Source organism: Pygocentrus nattereri, chromosome 30 (assembly GCF_015220715.1).
Source record: "Pygocentrus nattereri isolate fPygNat1 chromosome 30, fPygNat1.pri, whole genome shotgun sequence".
Classification (NCBI taxonomy): Eukaryota; Metazoa; Chordata; class Actinopteri; order Characiformes; family Serrasalmidae; genus Pygocentrus; species Pygocentrus nattereri.
This window is the reverse complement of record NC_051240.1, coordinates 7,097,241-7,115,347: the sequence shown is the minus strand read 5'-3', so window position 1 is coordinate 7,115,347 and position 18,107 is coordinate 7,097,241. Positions and strand designations below refer to the sequence as shown.

General features: G+C 41.0%; 2 protein-coding genes across 2 annotated transcripts; both read left to right on the top strand.

Annotated features, from left to right (window-relative positions):
- Positions 1–412: 412 nt before the first annotated feature.
- Positions 413–8,711, top strand: LOC108424783 (probable ATP-dependent RNA helicase DDX5). Its single transcript, XM_017693014.2, has 13 exons — positions 413–584; positions 2,408–2,576; positions 2,681–2,777; positions 2,969–3,102; positions 3,216–3,281; positions 3,376–3,517; positions 3,757–3,917; positions 4,078–4,250; positions 4,468–4,578; positions 4,935–4,996; positions 5,081–5,140; positions 6,866–7,087; positions 7,867–8,711. Exons 1-13 carry the CDS (start codon positions 544–546, stop codon positions 8,286–8,288), a joined length of 1,860 nt encoding a protein of 619 aa, XP_017548503.1. The 5' UTR covers positions 413–543; the 3' UTR covers positions 8,289–8,711.
- A 1,408-nt stretch (positions 8,712–10,119) lies between these two features.
- Positions 10,120–16,207, top strand: polg2 (polymerase (DNA directed), gamma 2, accessory subunit). The gene is made up of 8 exons (XM_017693015.2): positions 10,120–10,704; positions 10,912–11,029; positions 11,328–11,433; positions 12,283–12,468; positions 12,781–12,921; positions 13,148–13,228; positions 15,046–15,146; positions 15,243–16,207. Exons 1-8 carry the CDS (start codon positions 10,341–10,343, stop codon positions 15,406–15,408), a joined length of 1,263 nt encoding a protein of 420 aa, XP_017548504.1. The 5' UTR covers positions 10,120–10,340; the 3' UTR covers positions 15,409–16,207.
- The last annotated feature ends 1,900 nt before the right edge of the window (positions 16,208–18,107 follow it).

Genomic DNA, 18,107 nt, shown 5'->3' with positions numbered 1-18,107 from the left:
TAATAATTTCTCTGGCATTTTTTCCGTTATTTTTTATTTTGATATAAGACTAAAAAGAAAACAAAAACAAAAACAAAAAGCCACACAAAACTGCTGAAACAAACCTATGACGTTTCCATAGTGACCGCTGACGTTGGTCTCGCCTTAAGGCACCTGTTGTATCCTTCCGCTCTGACCAAGCCTTCACGGAATTAGTTCCTTCGAATGTGAACAGATACGACTGCTTTAAAACACAGAAAAGGCCAAAACGTTTCTTGTGTAATATTCACATTGGCGACGCATTTCAGAAAATACAAATTTGAAACATTCAAACCTGAATACATAAAGGACATGCAAACAATCGCTCGCCAGCAAGGGTTAAAAATATTGTCGGCGGAGCGGATGGATACGTAACTTGCAGGCGCGTAGCTGCTGATACCGGTTCTTTTCCGACCGGCTTTTTCCGAAGCCATTTTTTAGTGATTTTTAACGAGGTCGGTGAAGAGGAAGACATATATTTTTGTGCTTTATTCTAAGTTTTCTTCTTCCGTTTAAGCTTTAGTTATGCCAGGATATTCAGACAGAGATCGTGGAAGAGATAGGGGGTGAGTATTTATTTCTTTACCGTTTCTATAAAGCAGTGAATCGAGTCGAGCCGAGCGATTTTGTACTTAACCGTGTAGCTACATTAGTTAGCTAACTAGGTTAACCAACTAACGTCTCTAAGGCGAAAAAATAACAAAATTCATGTAGTTCTGTATTTCTTAAAAGTTGATATATCTGATGCTAGAAAGCGGTTGTAAGCTTGTCAAACGGCGTATGTCCGACGAGGCTTTCTATTTGCCGGCCTCTTGTTCGACATACCCGTTCCACCTTAAATGCTGCAGCTGTTACGCTCTGGTGTTGTGGTGCCGGAGGGGCTAGAATGTCACTACTGCACCATTTAAGGTGAAACGGGGGAAATCGAATAAGAAGCTGACTTCAGCTTCGCACTAACGCTAGTGTATAAGCATGTACATCATGACATCCATGGTTATATCAACAACACTGGAGTATTTTGAGGGTTGTTGTTGGTCGTGGTTTGTCTCTAGGGTCACCAGGCGGTTTCAAAAAATGAGGAGGATTCAAAATGCCGGCCGGCCTGCTTTTGTTCCTCTTCCACTCCCTCAGCTAAAATGGCAGCGGCAGCCGCGTTTAGCGACGTGGCTGCAGAAATGTGGCGCAGGAAGGTTTTCATGAGCGAAAAATATAAATACATCACGATGCCCGACTTCCAATATGATTCGTAACTCAGCTCTCCCGTGTAGTCGTTTTGAAATAAACGAGTGAATTTGAGCTGCAGGGCTTTTCTCCAGCGTAGGAAATGCGGGTTTTATCTGGGTTTAACTTTAAAGTGGAGGTCCACCGAATTTTCGAAAATTCAACGTAATCAAATAAATGAGATGTAAAAGGTGGTTTGATGTGAAATGCTCCGTTATAGAGAAATATGCCCGTTCAGAATTGTTCACAGCGGTGGTGATCGGAACCAGACGTCTGAAGAGTTTAAGCTTCCTCACAGAAAGGCATCATATTAACTGTGGATTAGGTATATGCTGCCTGATGCCGGACGCATTGTTTAGTGATAGTTGTGTGATAAAGGTTTGGCGTAAAACTTTTTAAATCTTTTCATTTTAACCTATCTGTGGTGGAAGGGTACATGCAGGGCGTTGTAAGGCAAAATAGTCCCTGAAGAATTTTTATGTGTGTGTGTGTGTGTGTGTAATCAAATTGTATATACAAACTGTAAAGAAACCTATAAGCTTCTCTATAGAAAAAGGAAATTTGCATTAAACCACTCTGAATGACTTTGTTTACACCTCAAGTTTTGAAACGTTCAGGTATTTTAAGAAATGATGGTAATTATACCAAATTAATAAACAAAGTCGTTCAGTGGCTTTAATGTCAGATAGTTTGTGGTAGAGAAACTTAACAACATGGAATGCTTTACAGAATCAGGGGTCAATGTCTACAGCACACATGGCCATTTTATTTACATGCCTGATCCTTTGGAGGTTTTATACATGATGTTGATGGAAATAAGAAGAAACTGTTTTCTTCAGGGAACTATTTTGTCTTATCACCATTTACATTTACCTCTCTGACATGAAAGGGCTTAAGTAAAGTCATTCTAGACAAAAGCCTTTGCAAAAAAAAAATCTGTAAAACTGTCCCGGACATCAGGTATTGAGTTCATAACCCTTTCATGTAGTAACTTTTCAGACATCTGGTTCCTGTCGCGACACAGATCCGTTCTTACTTGGCAAGCTTTGAACAATGTCTGAGTCAGTTCGTTGTGTTTAGTTTAAGTTGGCATGGTGTGAAGTTTGTAATTAGTAATTAATTCCTTTAATTTTTGTTCTTTTCTTTTTTTTCTCCTCTTTTTCTACAGATATGGCGGCGGTGCTCCCCGGTTCGGCTCTGGTCGCAGTGGCCCCCCTCCAGGAAAATTCGGCAACCCTGGCGAGAGGCTTCGTAAGAGACACTGGAACCTTGACGAGCTTCCCAAATTTGAGAAGAACTTCTACAAGGAGCATCCTGATGTCACCAGGAGGCCCATGGTTAGTGCCAGCCCTCTGATCCCTTGCACATTTGAAATGTATTTAGAACGTTTAAAACCCTGTGACTGATGGTTTTCCCCCAAATGTCTTTTCTTGTAAAACAGCAAGAGGTGGAGCAGTACCGCAGGGCGAAAGAAGTTACAGTGAAAGGAAGAGATTGCCCCAAGCCTGTCATGAAGTTCCATGAAGCTACCTTCCCCAGTATGTAGATTTGTTTCATGTACACTCAGCATTTCAGCTTTCTGCTTGTTATAAGCTGTTATAAGCGCATTGACGTTAAACCTATCATACATATTAAGTTTACTGCCATCTACTGCACTGAAATAAGTTAAAATGTGTATTATGTAAAGTATTAAGTTTGCGGTTTCTTACAATATATTTTGACATTACAGATTACGTGATGGAGATTATTAATAAACAGGCGTGGTCTGAGCCCACCCCTATCCAAGCTCAGGGCTGGCCACTTGCCCTTAGTGGAAAAGACATGGTTGGCATCGCTCAGACTGGCTCTGGAAAAACACTTGCTGTGAGTTATTTGAATCCTTTTATCTCTGAAACATTGTTTTTTCTGGTCCTTATCTCATACTGGCCATCCTGATGGACACTCGTAAAGAGGTGACGTTTTTCTTATCTTTACAGTACCTGTTGCCAGCTATTGTACATATTAACCACCAGCCGTTTCTTGAGCGTGGAGATGGACCTATTGTAAGTTTTCTGCATTTCCTCATATTTCTCATTGTTGAGATTCAAGCAGTTAGCTGCTATGGGCTGGGTGGTTGACCTGTGACACCTTTTGCAGTGTCTGGTGCTGGCGCCTACTCGTGAGCTGGCTCAGCAGGTGCAGCAGGTCGCTGCAGAGTACGGAAGAGCCTCACACTTGAAGTCCACCTGCATCTACGGAGGAGCTCCCAAAGGACCCCAGATCCGGGACCTCGAGCGAGGTGAAACTGACTTTTGGGTTTTACACCTGCATGTGTTTGTTTTGGTAGCTTTTTGCTTCAAATACATTTTGACAGTGTTTTTTTTTTTTTTTTTTTTATGTTACTGAACTGCTTTTACAAGGCATAAGTAGTTGTTTGTCTTTGTTATGGTTAAATGTCCCTGAGCAGCAATTGAACTGTGTGAAAAGTCTTGTCCTTCTGTATCGTTTGTTAGTAATGAGTGTATTTATCCTTGCCAGGTGTTGAGATCTGCATTGCCACTCCTGGACGTCTAATTGACTTCCTGGAGGCAGGAAAGACCAATCTGCGGCGCTGCACATATCTGGTTCTGGACGAGGCTGACCGCATGCTGGACATGGGCTTCGAGCCGCAGATCCGCAAAATTGTAGATCAGATCCGGGTGAGTGTTTGTGGGCATGCCGAGAAATGACGGGTAACCGCTATATTTAATTGAAGTGGCTTCAACTGAAGGGCATTCATTTAGAAAATGCAGGTGTTTTTTCGGATGGTGGATTATTTTACTATCATTTACAACTTATTTACTTCTTTCTGTTTCACAGCCAGACAGGCAGACGCTCATGTGGAGTGCTACCTGGCCCAAAGAGGTGCGCCAGCTGGCCGAGGATTTCCTTAAGGAGTACGTTCAGATCAACATTGGTGCTCTACAGCTCAGCGCCAACCACAACATCCTGCAGATCGTAGATGTCTGCAACGACGGGGAGAAGGATGACAAGTGAGTCAAGTTTTGTGTGTGGAGAAAGCAATTTTGGTAATACTCAGACCGAACAAGCGAAATGTAAGCTAACTAAAATGAGGAACATGTACTTGAGAATTTTGTTGTGGCTGTCTTATCAAATGACTTGCTGTTTACATGCAGTGTTTAATTATGGTAATGCTTTAGTTATTATCTTTATTTATAAAATTTTATTTATTTATTATTTATTTATTAGACTGATCCGCTTGCTGGAGGAAATCATGAGCGAGAAGGAGAATAAGACTATCATCTTTGTGGAAACCAAGAGGAGGTGTGATGAACTGACTCGGAGGATGAGGAGAGATGGGTAAGAATAAATACTTTGCACATTTTAGGCTGCCATTCCTGTGAAATGTTGAAGCTTCTGGCTTGTGATTTGATGGAAGTAGTGCTTTGAATGATGTTCTAAATCAGTGGTCACCAACCCTTCAGAAGTCCCCTGGTTGGCTGGATCACGTGTATTATTTTAGGTATGGGCTGAGACAGGATGTTGGTGCAGGTTAGAAATAAGATTGCATCTCCAGGAGAGCGGTTGGTGACCACTGTTCTAAATGACATCAAACCCCTGAATGAATGTGACTTGAAAAATGTGTAGGATATATAATTATTTAACCTTTAATTAATGTTATACTTTAGTTTTAATATACAAATATGTTGTTCCAGGTGGCCCGCAATGGGAATTCATGGAGACAAAAGCCAGCAGGAGAGAGACTGGGTTCTGAATGGTAAGATGGTGCACATGGATCATTTCGGAGATTCAGCTGCAAATCATCAGGTTTCCTGCAATTATTGTTTTTCCCCCTTTATAGAGTTCAAATTTGGCAAAGCCTGCATCCTCATCGCTACAGACGTGGCCTCTCGTGGATTAGGTCAGTATCTCATCCTAAGACGATATTCCACTTTGTCGTCTCTCTTGCTTTTTTTGTCCTTTAAACAAAGCCCCAACAGCAAAAACAAAAGCAGAACATTGTTTCACTTTTAAAGAAAGTGATTTTGCTTTCTTTAACTTTTCTATGCATTCTCTGAGTTTTTCTCACCTAAAGGTGGAGTCTTTGTGGCAGGGCCTAGGCATGACAAGCCCCAAGGCCGGCAGAGGGGGAAGGAGGAGTGGAAGTGCGTGACTGGCGGCCACCCAGTCGCTTAGAGAGGTGAAATTTAAAAAATGTCCGAGCTCAGCTCTGTGTGCCAGTAACCTTCAATAAGGCAGTGTGGCTAAGCCTTTGCTCTGATACTCGGTTGTAACAATACACATCTGTTCTCTGTCCATGGATTACATTAGAAATACACCTTGTACACCTTTGGGTAACGCAGCTTATGTAGCCATGTTTCTGTCTTTAAATACCAGCGAAAAAGAGGCTAACTGTGGGTTTTGCTGTTCTTTGCCTTGCATGCACTTTGTAAGAGCACTGTATGGCAAATAGTTGCTTGATTGAGATTTGGAAAGATCCTTTACTTTCAGAGCTTGTTGAAGCATGGAGTTTGCGAGCAAAGGTATAAAATCCTATCCAATATTTTTTTTCCTTACTCAAAGTGCTGGTGTTCATGAAATGGAGAGAGCAGTTTTCAACTTCTTATTTTTCCTGTACTACAATTGGTGAGAACTGGCACATGTGTAAAGGGGCTCTGGGACACCTGTAGACAGTGGAGCAGAAAGTTTGAATCTTAAATAAGTAATTCTCAAAAACGAGTAAAACGGCAGCAAATCCAATTCCACGATTGAAGTTCCTCCCTCGCCTGCATTTTTTTTAAAAGTCATGTCGAGACCTGCCAACGAGAGACATTTTCTCAAGTGAACACTGGCTTCTGGGAAGATCTTGCCTAGACGAGGCTGTGATGAGGGATTTTGCTGACGCTCAGTAATAGCTCAAACAGAAGGGGGAAGGATACAACTAAGCGACAACTGGTGTTTTTTTCCCCTTTATTTTTGTACCTTTGGCTCTTTTGGGTGCCCTCACGTTAACCACGGTCTGTTTGGTCTGGGCAAGACAGCAGTGTGGCCTTTATTAGCAAGCTTCTTATGAGTGTGCTGAAGGAAAAAAAAAAAAAAAAAGATAAAGGACCTGTAGAGCCAAAAAGCCAACTGAATGGTCCTGTGTCTGTCGGCACATGAGGAGGCAACAGTGCGCATAGTGGCCCTACTGCGTTAGAAGCACCTGGATGTCACTTGACAATTTGTGGGGAGTTGGCTGCATTGGGAAAGGACTAGTGAATGCATACTCCTTAATGGTAAGCAGTTTATTCTCATGGTTTAATAAAGAAAAAGGAAAGTGGGAGGGGGTCGAAGCCGTTTTAGGATCATTGTTTGTAATTTTTTTTTTTTCCTTTTCTTTATTTGGTTTCTGGGTAAAAGCAAATGGAGTGTGCATCCTTTCTCTCTTCCCATGGTAGTGTTCCCACGGAGTTAGTTATGATTTTCTTTTCTTTTTCAATTTGTGTCTTAACACTTCTGTTTTTTTTCCAGCGCAGCTCAGTATCCAGTAATTGTTCAGATTTTCTGCTGTTTGCTAACTTGTCTTTCTTTGGTGTGGCTGTTGTGGTGTGCAAAAAAAATCTTGCCGCATTCCCCTTTTTTGCCACACTGCAACGCTTTACAGATGTGGAGGATGTGAAATTTGTCATCAATTATGACTACCCTAACTCCTCTGAGGATTATATCCACCGAATCGGGCGTACGGCCCGCAGTCAGAAAACGGGCACGGCCTACACCTTCTTTACACCGAACAACATGAAACAGGCTAACGACCTCATCTCTGTCCTCCGAGAGGCCAACCAGGCCATCAACCCCAAGCTTCTGCAAATGGCCGAGGATAGAGGAGGTGAGAATATTGTGAAACTGTGGCAGCAATAGAAAATGGGTTGTTAGACCTAATATTCCTAACTTGACTTTAAAAAGGCATGTTTTGGAAATGACTATCTTATCCTAATATACTATCCTCACCATTGTGTCATGATTTGCACTGGTGGAGTTCAGTTATATTTATGATTCTGTGGATCTTGTTTGTTTGACCCAAATCCTTATGTAGTCAACACTCAGTAAAATCTAGTGTTGTATTTCAGCATTGTGTGCTTTTTTAAAATTATTTATTTATTTATTTATTTTTATGCCATCTTGTTAAATCAAAGATTTTTTGGCCGGTTTACTGCACTATATTATGATTAGTTTGTCAGCATGTACACAGACGACGCTGTGAGAAGAATAGTACATTAGCTAAATGGGTATAAATTAAATGAAAAATATATTCTGGCTTAAAACTGCCATTCAATAAATGGGTATAAATTAAATGAAAAATAAATATGAAAATGTATTCTGGCTTAAAACTAGCATTCAATGATGTGTCATTGGGGGGCACATAAAACAGCTCGTCCCCCCTGAAGTAGTTTACCTTCAAAATACATCTTCAAAAGGGGGTGGGGGGAAATCTCACGCTAGCCGATTGTGGCACCACTGCAGGAGGCAAGCAGGCATGCTTCACAACAGAACAATTTTTTTAATTCATTTTGGTCAGAGTGTCTTAAAGCACACTAAGAATGCTGTATCTCTTAACATATTTGTACAGTTAAACTAACCATTCTGTCTGCATCTTGTGTCCTACAGGTCGTTCCAGAGGTGGTCGGGGAGGCTACAAGGATGACCGCCGGGACCGGTATTCCAGTGGGGGTAGGAGAGATTTCGGTAGCTATAGGGATAGAGATTCTGACAGGGGTTACGGTAGCGGACCAAAGGTGCAGAATGGCAGTTACAATGGGGGTAACAGCTACAACAAAAGTAACAATAGCTACAACAGCAATGGCTACGGCAGCAACGGACAGGCCGGCTACGGCAACGGGGGGAACCCGCCCAATGCCTTCGGGGGTCAGAACTTCCAGAACCAGTCGTTTCCGGGGAACCAAGCTCCAGCCCAGAATGGAATGAACCATCCTCCTTTCCCCTTTAACCCCCCTCAGCCCCCACAGGCCCACCAACAGCCCCCCCAGCCAATGGTGCCCTACCCCATGGCCCCTGCCTTCCCCCAGTAGACTAGAATCAGGCTGCACACAGACGCACACACTGATATTGAAGTAACTGTCTTGTTTAAGATGATTATTAATATTATTATTCATTATTATCCTTTGTACTGTTTATTTTGCTTACAGCGAGGCTGGTGGTTTGCTTATTAGTGCACCCAGCCAATTACAAACAAGTCCATGTGATTTTGGTGCAGCTGAGAAACAGCTGTACATCCTTTTTCTTTTTCTTTTTGTCCATTTTGTTACATTCCTCGTAATTTATTTTCATTAGGTAATGCACATTTTTGGTTTAGTGTATTCAGTGGTATGTCTAGAAACCTGAATTGAGGACCACGCATGGACCCTCACAATAAAGGAGGAAAAAAAAAACACTTCTGTTTGACTCATTTACTTTTGTAAACTGCATACAATAAATCTAACAGATATTTGTAACCTGTAAGATGTGCTTAAAATGTACATGCAAGAAGTTAATATGAATCGAATTAAATTGTTTCTATACTATAAAAGGAAGTTTGCGTATGAGAAATATTTACGTGCATACAGGGCATGATCATTGGAAAATATATGAAATAATTTTTTGTCCTATATAGTTTGTATTGCACTCAGACTTTCCCATCTTGGTACACGTTTTAATTTTTTTAGTGGTTGATATCACTAAATAAAAAAACATTGTGCTGCAGCTGTGATAGTGGCTGTTTCAACCACACTGCGTATTAAACCCAACATACATTTTTAAACTGTAAATTACATGAGTTTTCTGTGCATTATGCAGAAAGTATAAACAAAAGAATTTAATAATATATTAATATATATAAATATTAATAATGTTGAATAATGAACCATAATTCATCCTTTTAAAACGTTATTTATCAAAACTATTTTTTCAGGTTTGACACAGGTAATAAGGTTGGATAGTATTTGAGATGGAAATTGTAGATGGAAGTGTATATAAGTATACATACAAATTTATATATTATATATAGTACATACACTCACCAGCCACGTTCTTCGCAACAAGGTGTTGGAAACGTTCCTCAGAGATTCTGGTTGGTTATTTGAGTTCCTGTTGCCTTTCTATCATCTGGAACCAGTCTGCCCATTCTCCTCTGACCTCTCACATCAACAAGGCATTTTCATCCACACAACTGACCGCTCACTGGACTTTTTCGGGCCATTCTCTGTAAACCCTAGAGATGCTTGTGTGAAAATCCCAGTAGATCAGAGTTTCTGAAATACTCAGACCAGCCCGTCTGACACCAACAACCACAAAAGTCACTTAAATCCCCTTTCTTCCCCGTTCTGATGGTCGGTCTGCACTTCAGCAAGCTGTCTTGACCACCTCTACATGCCTCAATGCAGTGAGTTGTGGCCATTTGATTGGCTGATTAGCTATTTGTGTTAACATGTAACTGAACTGACTGTGTGTGTGTGTGTGTGTGTGTGTGTGTGTGTGTGTGTGTGTGTGTGTGTGTGTGTGTGTGTTTTGTTACTTTTCTATGTGGATTACAGGCATTTGTACTTATCCACAGACACCCATTCAATTTCCCCAATATTTACCCATTTCCATACTAACAGAAAATACATTATTTCAATATAAAGATCTAAGTTTAAAGGCGTGTGTGTGTCTGTGTGTGTCTGTGTGTGTTTGAGAGTGTGTGTGTGTGTGTATAAATCAGTTCTTACTCTTTTTTTTTTTACTCTATTTAGATACATGCCTGTTTAATTCTGTTCTAGTGATGAGTTTGAATAAATATGTTTAATAAGCTGTAAAAGCGAAATGTGTCTAAACTCAGCCATGAATAAATAAGCATGCGCGGGACTTCTTTCCGGAAGTCGTGTAGCGCTTCCGTGGCGCCGCTTGGCGGGTTTGGTTCGGAGCTGTCGGGGGTTTTAATGAAACATCACTGAACATCTCGGTCTGAGTTATGAACGAGCAGAAGAAGCGCACGGTCACGCTGTAGGATCCGAATCTGCCTGGGCTGCGGGATTCATGTAACTGCTGGCCCTCCGCGCACCTGGTGCTAACGGTGTGGAGAACACAGCTGAGGAACCTGAGGAACCATGCTTACGTACTGCATGAGAAAACGGCTCTTTCTCCTCAGCCGAGAGCCGCTAAAAGCCGCAGTGTCGCCCCAGCAGAGGAGGTGCGAGTCCGGAGGCTCTGTGCTGGACCTCCAGCACTTCGTCAGCTCTGGCGGAACAGGTAGAAGGTCCACTTACGGTCCTCTGGGGACGGAGCTGAAGAGGAACGTCCTGCAGCAGTGGTGGACAGCAGTGGTCAGCTTACAACCTCAGGTGTTTGGAATCAGCACACCCTGCAGCTCCACAGAGCGGCGCACGCTGAAGACTGAAGACGGAGAAGCTTTAGGGGAGCAGCTAAAACTGTTTCAGCATGACCAGAGTTTGAGGACTAGTCTCCTCCAAGGTGGGTGGATCAGGGCTTTGGGTGCTGATTGATGAACTAATGGGCTTTTCGGCGGTTCTGAGGGGCCCTTGTCCTATATTTTTGTGTTCTTTCACCCCCCCCCCCACAAAAAAAACAGCTAGTATTTATTTCTACATGACCATTTTTCAACCTCGTGGGTGGTTGGTCTCTATTAGTATAGCACCTGTTGCACTTTCTGAACTGCAGGTGCCTTGGAGCAGTTCGTCCCCTCTCTTGAGCTCCTCAATAAGAAGCTGCCGTTTGGACTGGCCGAAATAGGCTTGTGCTACCAGCCTGAACCTGAGCGCGCAGGTACAAGTGGTTGGTGAGGCTTCAGCTTTTCCCCTCATTCTTTCACTGGTTATCATTGTCACATGTCAGTATAAATGTGCACATTTTAAAAGCATAAATAAAACACAACATTAACTGTATATTTGGCTGGTTTCTCAGTGTCCTGTATTACCTTTGACATTGCACTTTAATCCACGGCCTAATCCTCACCCATTACTTTGATCTCTGGTTGGTTTAATTAGGAATATCAAAGAGATTTTGTGGCTATATTGTCATAACAGCCTGTTGCCATCCTTATGCAAGTATTTAATCCACCCTCTGTGGTGTGGCAGTTTCTCCGAGGTGACCAAGGCCTCCCTGGTGTGGTTCTGCTCCTTTCGGACCTCCTCCCAGTGGCTGGACTACTGGGCACGGCAAAGACTGCAGTGGTGGAGAAAGGTGGGCGGGTTTACTCTTATGAACAAATGTCGATGCTTATTTGGAGTCTTCTGATGTTACATCCAAGTGCTCAGGCCAGGCTTTTTTTTTTTTTTTTTTTTAAAGGTGGTTCTGTATGGAACCATATACAGCATGTTCTCTGAATGTCAGCGGTAATAGCCAATCATCACTGGACGTTTGTTTTAGTCTAGGCTTGGACATCTGGGTCAGGGAAACTGGCCCTGTGTGATATACTGTAGCCTATATAAAGACACCTTTTCAAAAGGTTCTAAATAGAACCATATACAGCATATTCTTCATCGGTCTGAAGAACCCTTTCACAATACAAAGAACCCATTAAACATGCAAATGATTCTAGTGGTAATGGTTTTATCTAGAAATGTTTTCTTTACTAAAGATTCCTTGAAGAGCCGTCATTTCTAAGTGTGTACGTTTTGAATCATTTCCACCACTGGTTCATTTCCAGTGACTTGAATAATTGAGAGATCGAATCATATCAACATTAAATTTGGGGGAACTAAAGAACAAATGCCTCTTTATATTTAATAATCACTATGGATCATTTTTTTATGTATGTGCAAAATATATGTAATTTTTTGGACCTCCCCTCCCAAATATTTTCTGTTTCTTTTTTTAAAGATTTAGATCACTTTGCTAAAAGTGAAAGTCTGCATTTTTCAGTGCTCTTTCTGATTGTATGGTTTTGTTTTTTCTTATATATATATATATATATATATATATATATATATATATATATATATATATATATATATATATATATATAAAATCCTTTTTATTAAAATAATTCTGTTGATTGGTTTCAGTGCAGTTAACCTGCTACTGCTGTAGTTCGCTTTAGGTCCATCTGACTTCAGCGTCTGTGACGTATTGAGTGAGGAGCTGGAGGAGGGGGCGTCCCGTGGAGTGAAGGTTCTCTATCAGTTCCCCTCAGGCTCTGAAACCCTGGAGACTCTGTGGAGTTTTGGAGACACAAAGCTGCTCAAAACCCACCACGGCAGCCGAGCCAAACTACAGGTAAACTTCAACATGTCACACCTCTACAAAGGCACTGGCAAAAATCTTTCAGTTTCTAGTCTGATGTTTTGCTCCTCTTGTGTTTAGTAGTGTAAGCTGTGACAAGTAACAATCCAGTTCTTTAACAAATTTCAGCATGATTAAATTTGATCATTTTAACAGTTTAGAATTATTTTAAAAGCTTTATTTCAAAATCTTTATTTCAAAAGGTGATTAAAAGCAACTAACTACCCTTTTTCCTTTGTGCACACATGTGCTCAGTCATAAAAACGAAACCTCTCATTATCTTGCTGTTGTTTTTTGTATTTACAGTGCAGGGAAGGGAGGACGTCAGTTGTGCCTCACGTTCTCTCTGTCAGCGCGAATATGGACAAAGGAGTGCTGGCCTTCCTGTATAATTCCTTACAGCCCGTCCAAAAAGTGGACAGCAAGCAGAGACTCCATCAGAGAAAAGTAAGCCAACGTGTACTTTCTCCACATTCTCCAAATTAAAATAACCATAATTTGCTGTTCAGCTTCCGTTTTCCAAAGATGTTACGGCATTTTAACATCGGGATTGGATCATATCTCACAAAAAGACCGTGATAAATCAGCATTTTTTGGACTGTAGGATTTAAGTGAAAGCTTAAGTCTAAGCATACAGCCTCTGCATAGATATTTTTTCTTCAATTTCTTACAGGTGCTAAAACTCCATCCAACTTTAGCCCCTGTTAAAGTAGCCCTGGACATGGGCAGGGGATCCACCTCTGAACTACGGCAGGTAACTGATATCTTGATGTTGAGTCTTCAAAAAGACTTGGAGACAATTTAGTCAAGATTAACATTTTAACCACTGCTATATCTGCTGTAAATCTGCTTACTAGAGCAAGATTTTATGGTTTAAAAGTTAGGAAACCCCTCTTCTGATGATGTGTCTTGAAGGTGGGAGGAATCTTGGTGTTGGTTCCTTTTGCACCTCTAACAGCTTCCACTCTGCTGAGAAGTTTTTTACAAAATCGTCTGAGGGAATTTTTGCCCATTCATCTAGAAGAGCATGTGTGAGGTCAGACACTGATGTTGGACGAGAAGGCCTGGCTCGCAATCTCCATACTTGTTCATCCCAGTGGTGTTGAGGTTAGGCCTCTGTGTGGGCCAGTCAAGTTCTTCCACACCAAACTCGCCCAACCTTGCCTCTATGGACCTTGCCTTTGAACTGGGGCTCAGGCATGCTGGAACAGAAGAGGTTCTTCCACAAACTGTTCCCCAACATTAGAAGCATATAAATGTTGAAAAACTCTTGGTCTGCTGAAGCGTTAAGCAAGGGAAGCATTTCCCTTCACTGGAACTAAGGGGTTGAGCCCAACTCCTGAAAAACGACCCCACAGCATTATGCCCCCTCCACCAAACTTTACAGTTGGGACAATGTCGGGCAGGCAGGTAACTTTCTTCTGGCATTCGCCAAACCCAGACTCATCCGTCAGACTGACAGATATAGAAGCGTGATTCATTACTCCACAGAATACGTCTCCGCTGCTCCAGAGTCCAGAGGTGGTGCTTACATATGGCTGCTCAGCCTTGGAAACCCATGCAATGAAGTTCCCAGTGCAAAGTTGTTTTTTTTTGTTTTTTCTGCTGCTGTTAATGCCGGAGCAGGTTTGGAACTTCAGTTATTGAGTCAGCAGAGCAGGCGTGCACAAATCCGGTCCTGGAGGGCCAGTGTCCAGCACAGTTTGGAGCTGTCCCAGCTCAGTCACACCCACTAAACCGGTCAATTAACAGATGAGCATAATCAGGTGTGTTTGAGCAGGAATGTCACCAAACTGTGCTGGACTGTGCGCTCCAGGACTGGTGTTGTGCACCCCTGCAGCAGAGCATTTTATGCACTATGTGCCTCAACACTCGGCAGTCCACACTGAAACTTTATGTAGGGTGACACTTCGTGGCTGAGTTGCTGTGGTTCCTAAATGGTCCCATTTTTCATTAATACCACTCACAGTTGATCGTGGAAATTTTGCCAACTGACTTGCAATGGAGGCATCCTTAGATTCAGTGAGCTCTTTAGAATGACCCCTTTTTCCACAAATGTCTGTAAAGGCAGACTGCATGGCTAAATGCTTGATTTTATATACCTGTGGCAATTTGACCGAATGAAACACCTGAATTCATTGATTAAGTGGTGTGTCCTGATTTTCCTTTTGTGCATATAGTGGATCAAGTGTGTTTTATTAGCCTATATCAGTGACTGTGCTAGCACTCAGGATTTCTTTCCTGTGGTGGACAAGCCCAGTATATAGATATTTTTGAGAAAACCTGAAGGATCAAATGGACACAATTGCAAATTTTGTCAAACGGGGCTGTGTGAGTGCTGTGATGCTGCACTACAGAATATTATATAACATGGAATAATAGAATAAAATATTAATTTCCAGTTTTAGTCTGAAGTACCGCCTTAGTTTTTGGTATAAATGAGTAATAACAGATTTATTACACGTGAGTTTTGGTTTTAAGTTAAGGCCATATTTTCTAAACTTTTTTGAAACTTTCTTCAAAAAACTTCAGCTGCGATTCAGACTTACTTTGGTTTTAAATCTGCCTAAGGTTTGTGAGGGCTTGCTTCAGGAATTTCTGGAAGCAGGAATCTATTCATGGCCTGGATATTTGGACAGCACATATTCCTCCATGCAGAGTCTACATGCCAAGTAAGAATGGTTTTAGTTTATAATACACTTATTTAAGTTTACCTTGAAGGCACCGTGGCTTTACGTTAACTGTCTATATTTGCTGTCCTGTCTTAGATACGACGAGATGGGCGTGCTGTTTACAGTTTTGATTACTGACATTACGCTGGAGAATGGACTCCTAATGGTCCGGAACCGCAACACCACCGTCAAAGAGACTATGCACATCTCTGAGATCAAGCAGTTTCTCCTCAAATACATCTCTGCTGCAGAAAACATCTAAACTGCCGAGTTAAAATGATTAGAATGATCCAGCTTCATTAGTTTTGGACTGGAGGCTAAAATATGTGGACGAAGTTCAGACTTCATGACGGCACAGACTGTATATGGAGTATAGAATGTCACATTTGGCCAGTTTCCCAGACCCAGATCCCTGAGCCTAGACTAAAACAAATGTCCAGTGCTGATTGACTCTTGGCATTGAAATTTAGTCCAAGGCTAGGCTTAAAACCTTGTCTGGGAAACTGGCCCTCATTACTATGTCTGTATGACTTTACTTCACAACTGGACTCCGGTAGTATGAGGTGAGTGTGTGATGATTTAGGGCTGCAGTTTGCACAATGCTAACTGGTGACTGTTAGCTTCTATTACTTGTTAGCTTCATTAGCGTCAATGCTAAAACCAAAGAAGGAAGCTTCAGATACAAACATGTCTTGCCTGCCTGACTACATTTGGGGAGAGGCGGTAATTTGCATAAATTAGATTTTTTTTTTTTCCCAAACTACCACTTTAACAGCAGATTGTACTTCATATATTGATGATTACAGTCTGAGGGGTAATCTGTTCAGTTCTGTTCACCGGTTCTGATTAGTTTTATGTGCAGCCTCTTATTATCAGTGTTCTCTACTTGCGTCTGTGTTATTTGGTCTGCCTTTGTCATACATAATGCATGATTAGAATTTTTTTTTTTCAGCTTTTTCAAAACCTTTGCTCAACTGACATTTCTGTTTGGTGCAAAACATACTGAGAGCAAGTTATGCACAGTTTTTATCAGCCAATAAAGACAACAATGTATTTATTTATTTTTTTTACATATGTTGTGTGATTTGTTTTTATCAAATAACTGATGAAAGTTGGGGATCACAACTTCAAGTGTGTTTCTAAATAGCATAAACCATGACACACATTGAATGAAAAAGTCTTAATGTTAAATAAACTTCAGATGATAAATCAGCAGCGCCTCCAGATCCCCCACAAATGAATATACTTGGGCCACAGGTTATGTTTTTCATGGCCATGTGGCCGCAATAAATTAATTTATGTCCAAAACATAATCACCATGTTACATTAGGGGCTCTGTATAAATGATATGGGTGGTGTTGAAGTACAGTTTCTCAGATTTTTAAAATCTATTTACGTTATGACTTTAAACTAACTGCCTAAATCTGATGATAGAACGTTACGGATGTGGAATGTAGAGATGTAAAGAATATATAGATATTTTATATATTAAATAAATCGTTTTTTTTAATACAGTTGAATGAACACAAGGGGTTTTGAGCCTAGAGAGATGAACCGGCTACACTGGGCCTGGGATGAAGGGATTAAGTTGTAAGGGGAATATTTTGCTTGTTTGTAAACAAAACTATTTGGTTAAAGAACCCATATCCTACATTTTTTTGTGTTTTTAATTTTTCTCCCTACCATTCACTGATGGCAAATGTGTAACTATATGTACCAAAAGCATTATTAATTATTATATGATAAGAATTCTGATTAGATATTCTGACAAGAAACGGGCTCTTGTAGTTACCGTACCTTTGCGACTGATGCATGTGGATGAGCTCAGGCCGCTCTGTGTCTCATTCGAAAAACATCTATATAGAACCTTTTTGAGAAGGGCTCTCTGTAGCACCAAAGAATCATCTACAGCATGTTCTGAAGAAGCCTTTAGTCATGCAAAGGGTTCTTCTGAGTGCTTTAGTTCTAGAACCATTTTTTTCACTAAAGAACCCTTGAAGAACCAACATTTCTAAGTTTGCGTGCAATGACTTACTGTAAAGAAGAACTCAAAAAATGGCTTCTTTATGAACACTGAAGTTCTTGCTAAAGCCTGAGTGGACTGATAAATCACTGATTAGCCAATTATTAACCTCAGCGTTAGTGAACTCTTTTGAAGGATGACTGAACTCAGTAGTGGACATGTTGTCAAGTGTTAAGCTTAGCTTTGGTGATGTACTGGACTTTTGCATGCATCCTATGCCAAATTACATTACATTACATACAATTTTCCCATATACTTTATCAATATGTGCTCTATTCTGAATATTTGACATTTTTAAGAATTGTAATGGAATATGCTACTGATTATATTTAGGACTACTTTTTAAAAGCATTCTACACGACCCTGTTGAAACTCAACTACTAAAAGGGGCATACTAAAAAATCTCTGTTCTTTAAAGTAGGGAGTATAGAGTAGGAAGTATAAAGTATAGAGTAGGGAGTATAGAGTAGGGATTAGGGAGTATAAAGTAGGGAGTAGGGAGTATAGAGTATGGAGTATAAAGTATAGAGTAGGGAGTATAGAGTAGGGAGTAGGGAGTATAGAGTAGGGAGTATAAAGTATAGAGTAGGGAGTAGGGAGTATAGAGTAGGGAGTAGGGAGTATAGAGTAGGGAGTATAAAGTATAGAGTAGGGAGTATAAAGTATAGAGTACGGAGTAGGGAGTATAGAGTAGGGAGTATAGAGTAGGGAGTATAAAGTATAGAGTAGGGAGTAGGGAGTAGGGAGTATAGAGTAGGGAGTATAGAGTATGGAGTAGGGAGTAGGGAGTATAAAGTATAGAGTAGGGAGTAGGGAGTAGGGAGTATAGAGTAGGGAGTAGGGAGTAGGGAGTATAAAGTATAGAGTAGGGAGTAGGGAGTATAGAGAAGGGAGTATAAAGTATATAGTAGGTAGTAGGGAGTATAGAGTAGGGAGTA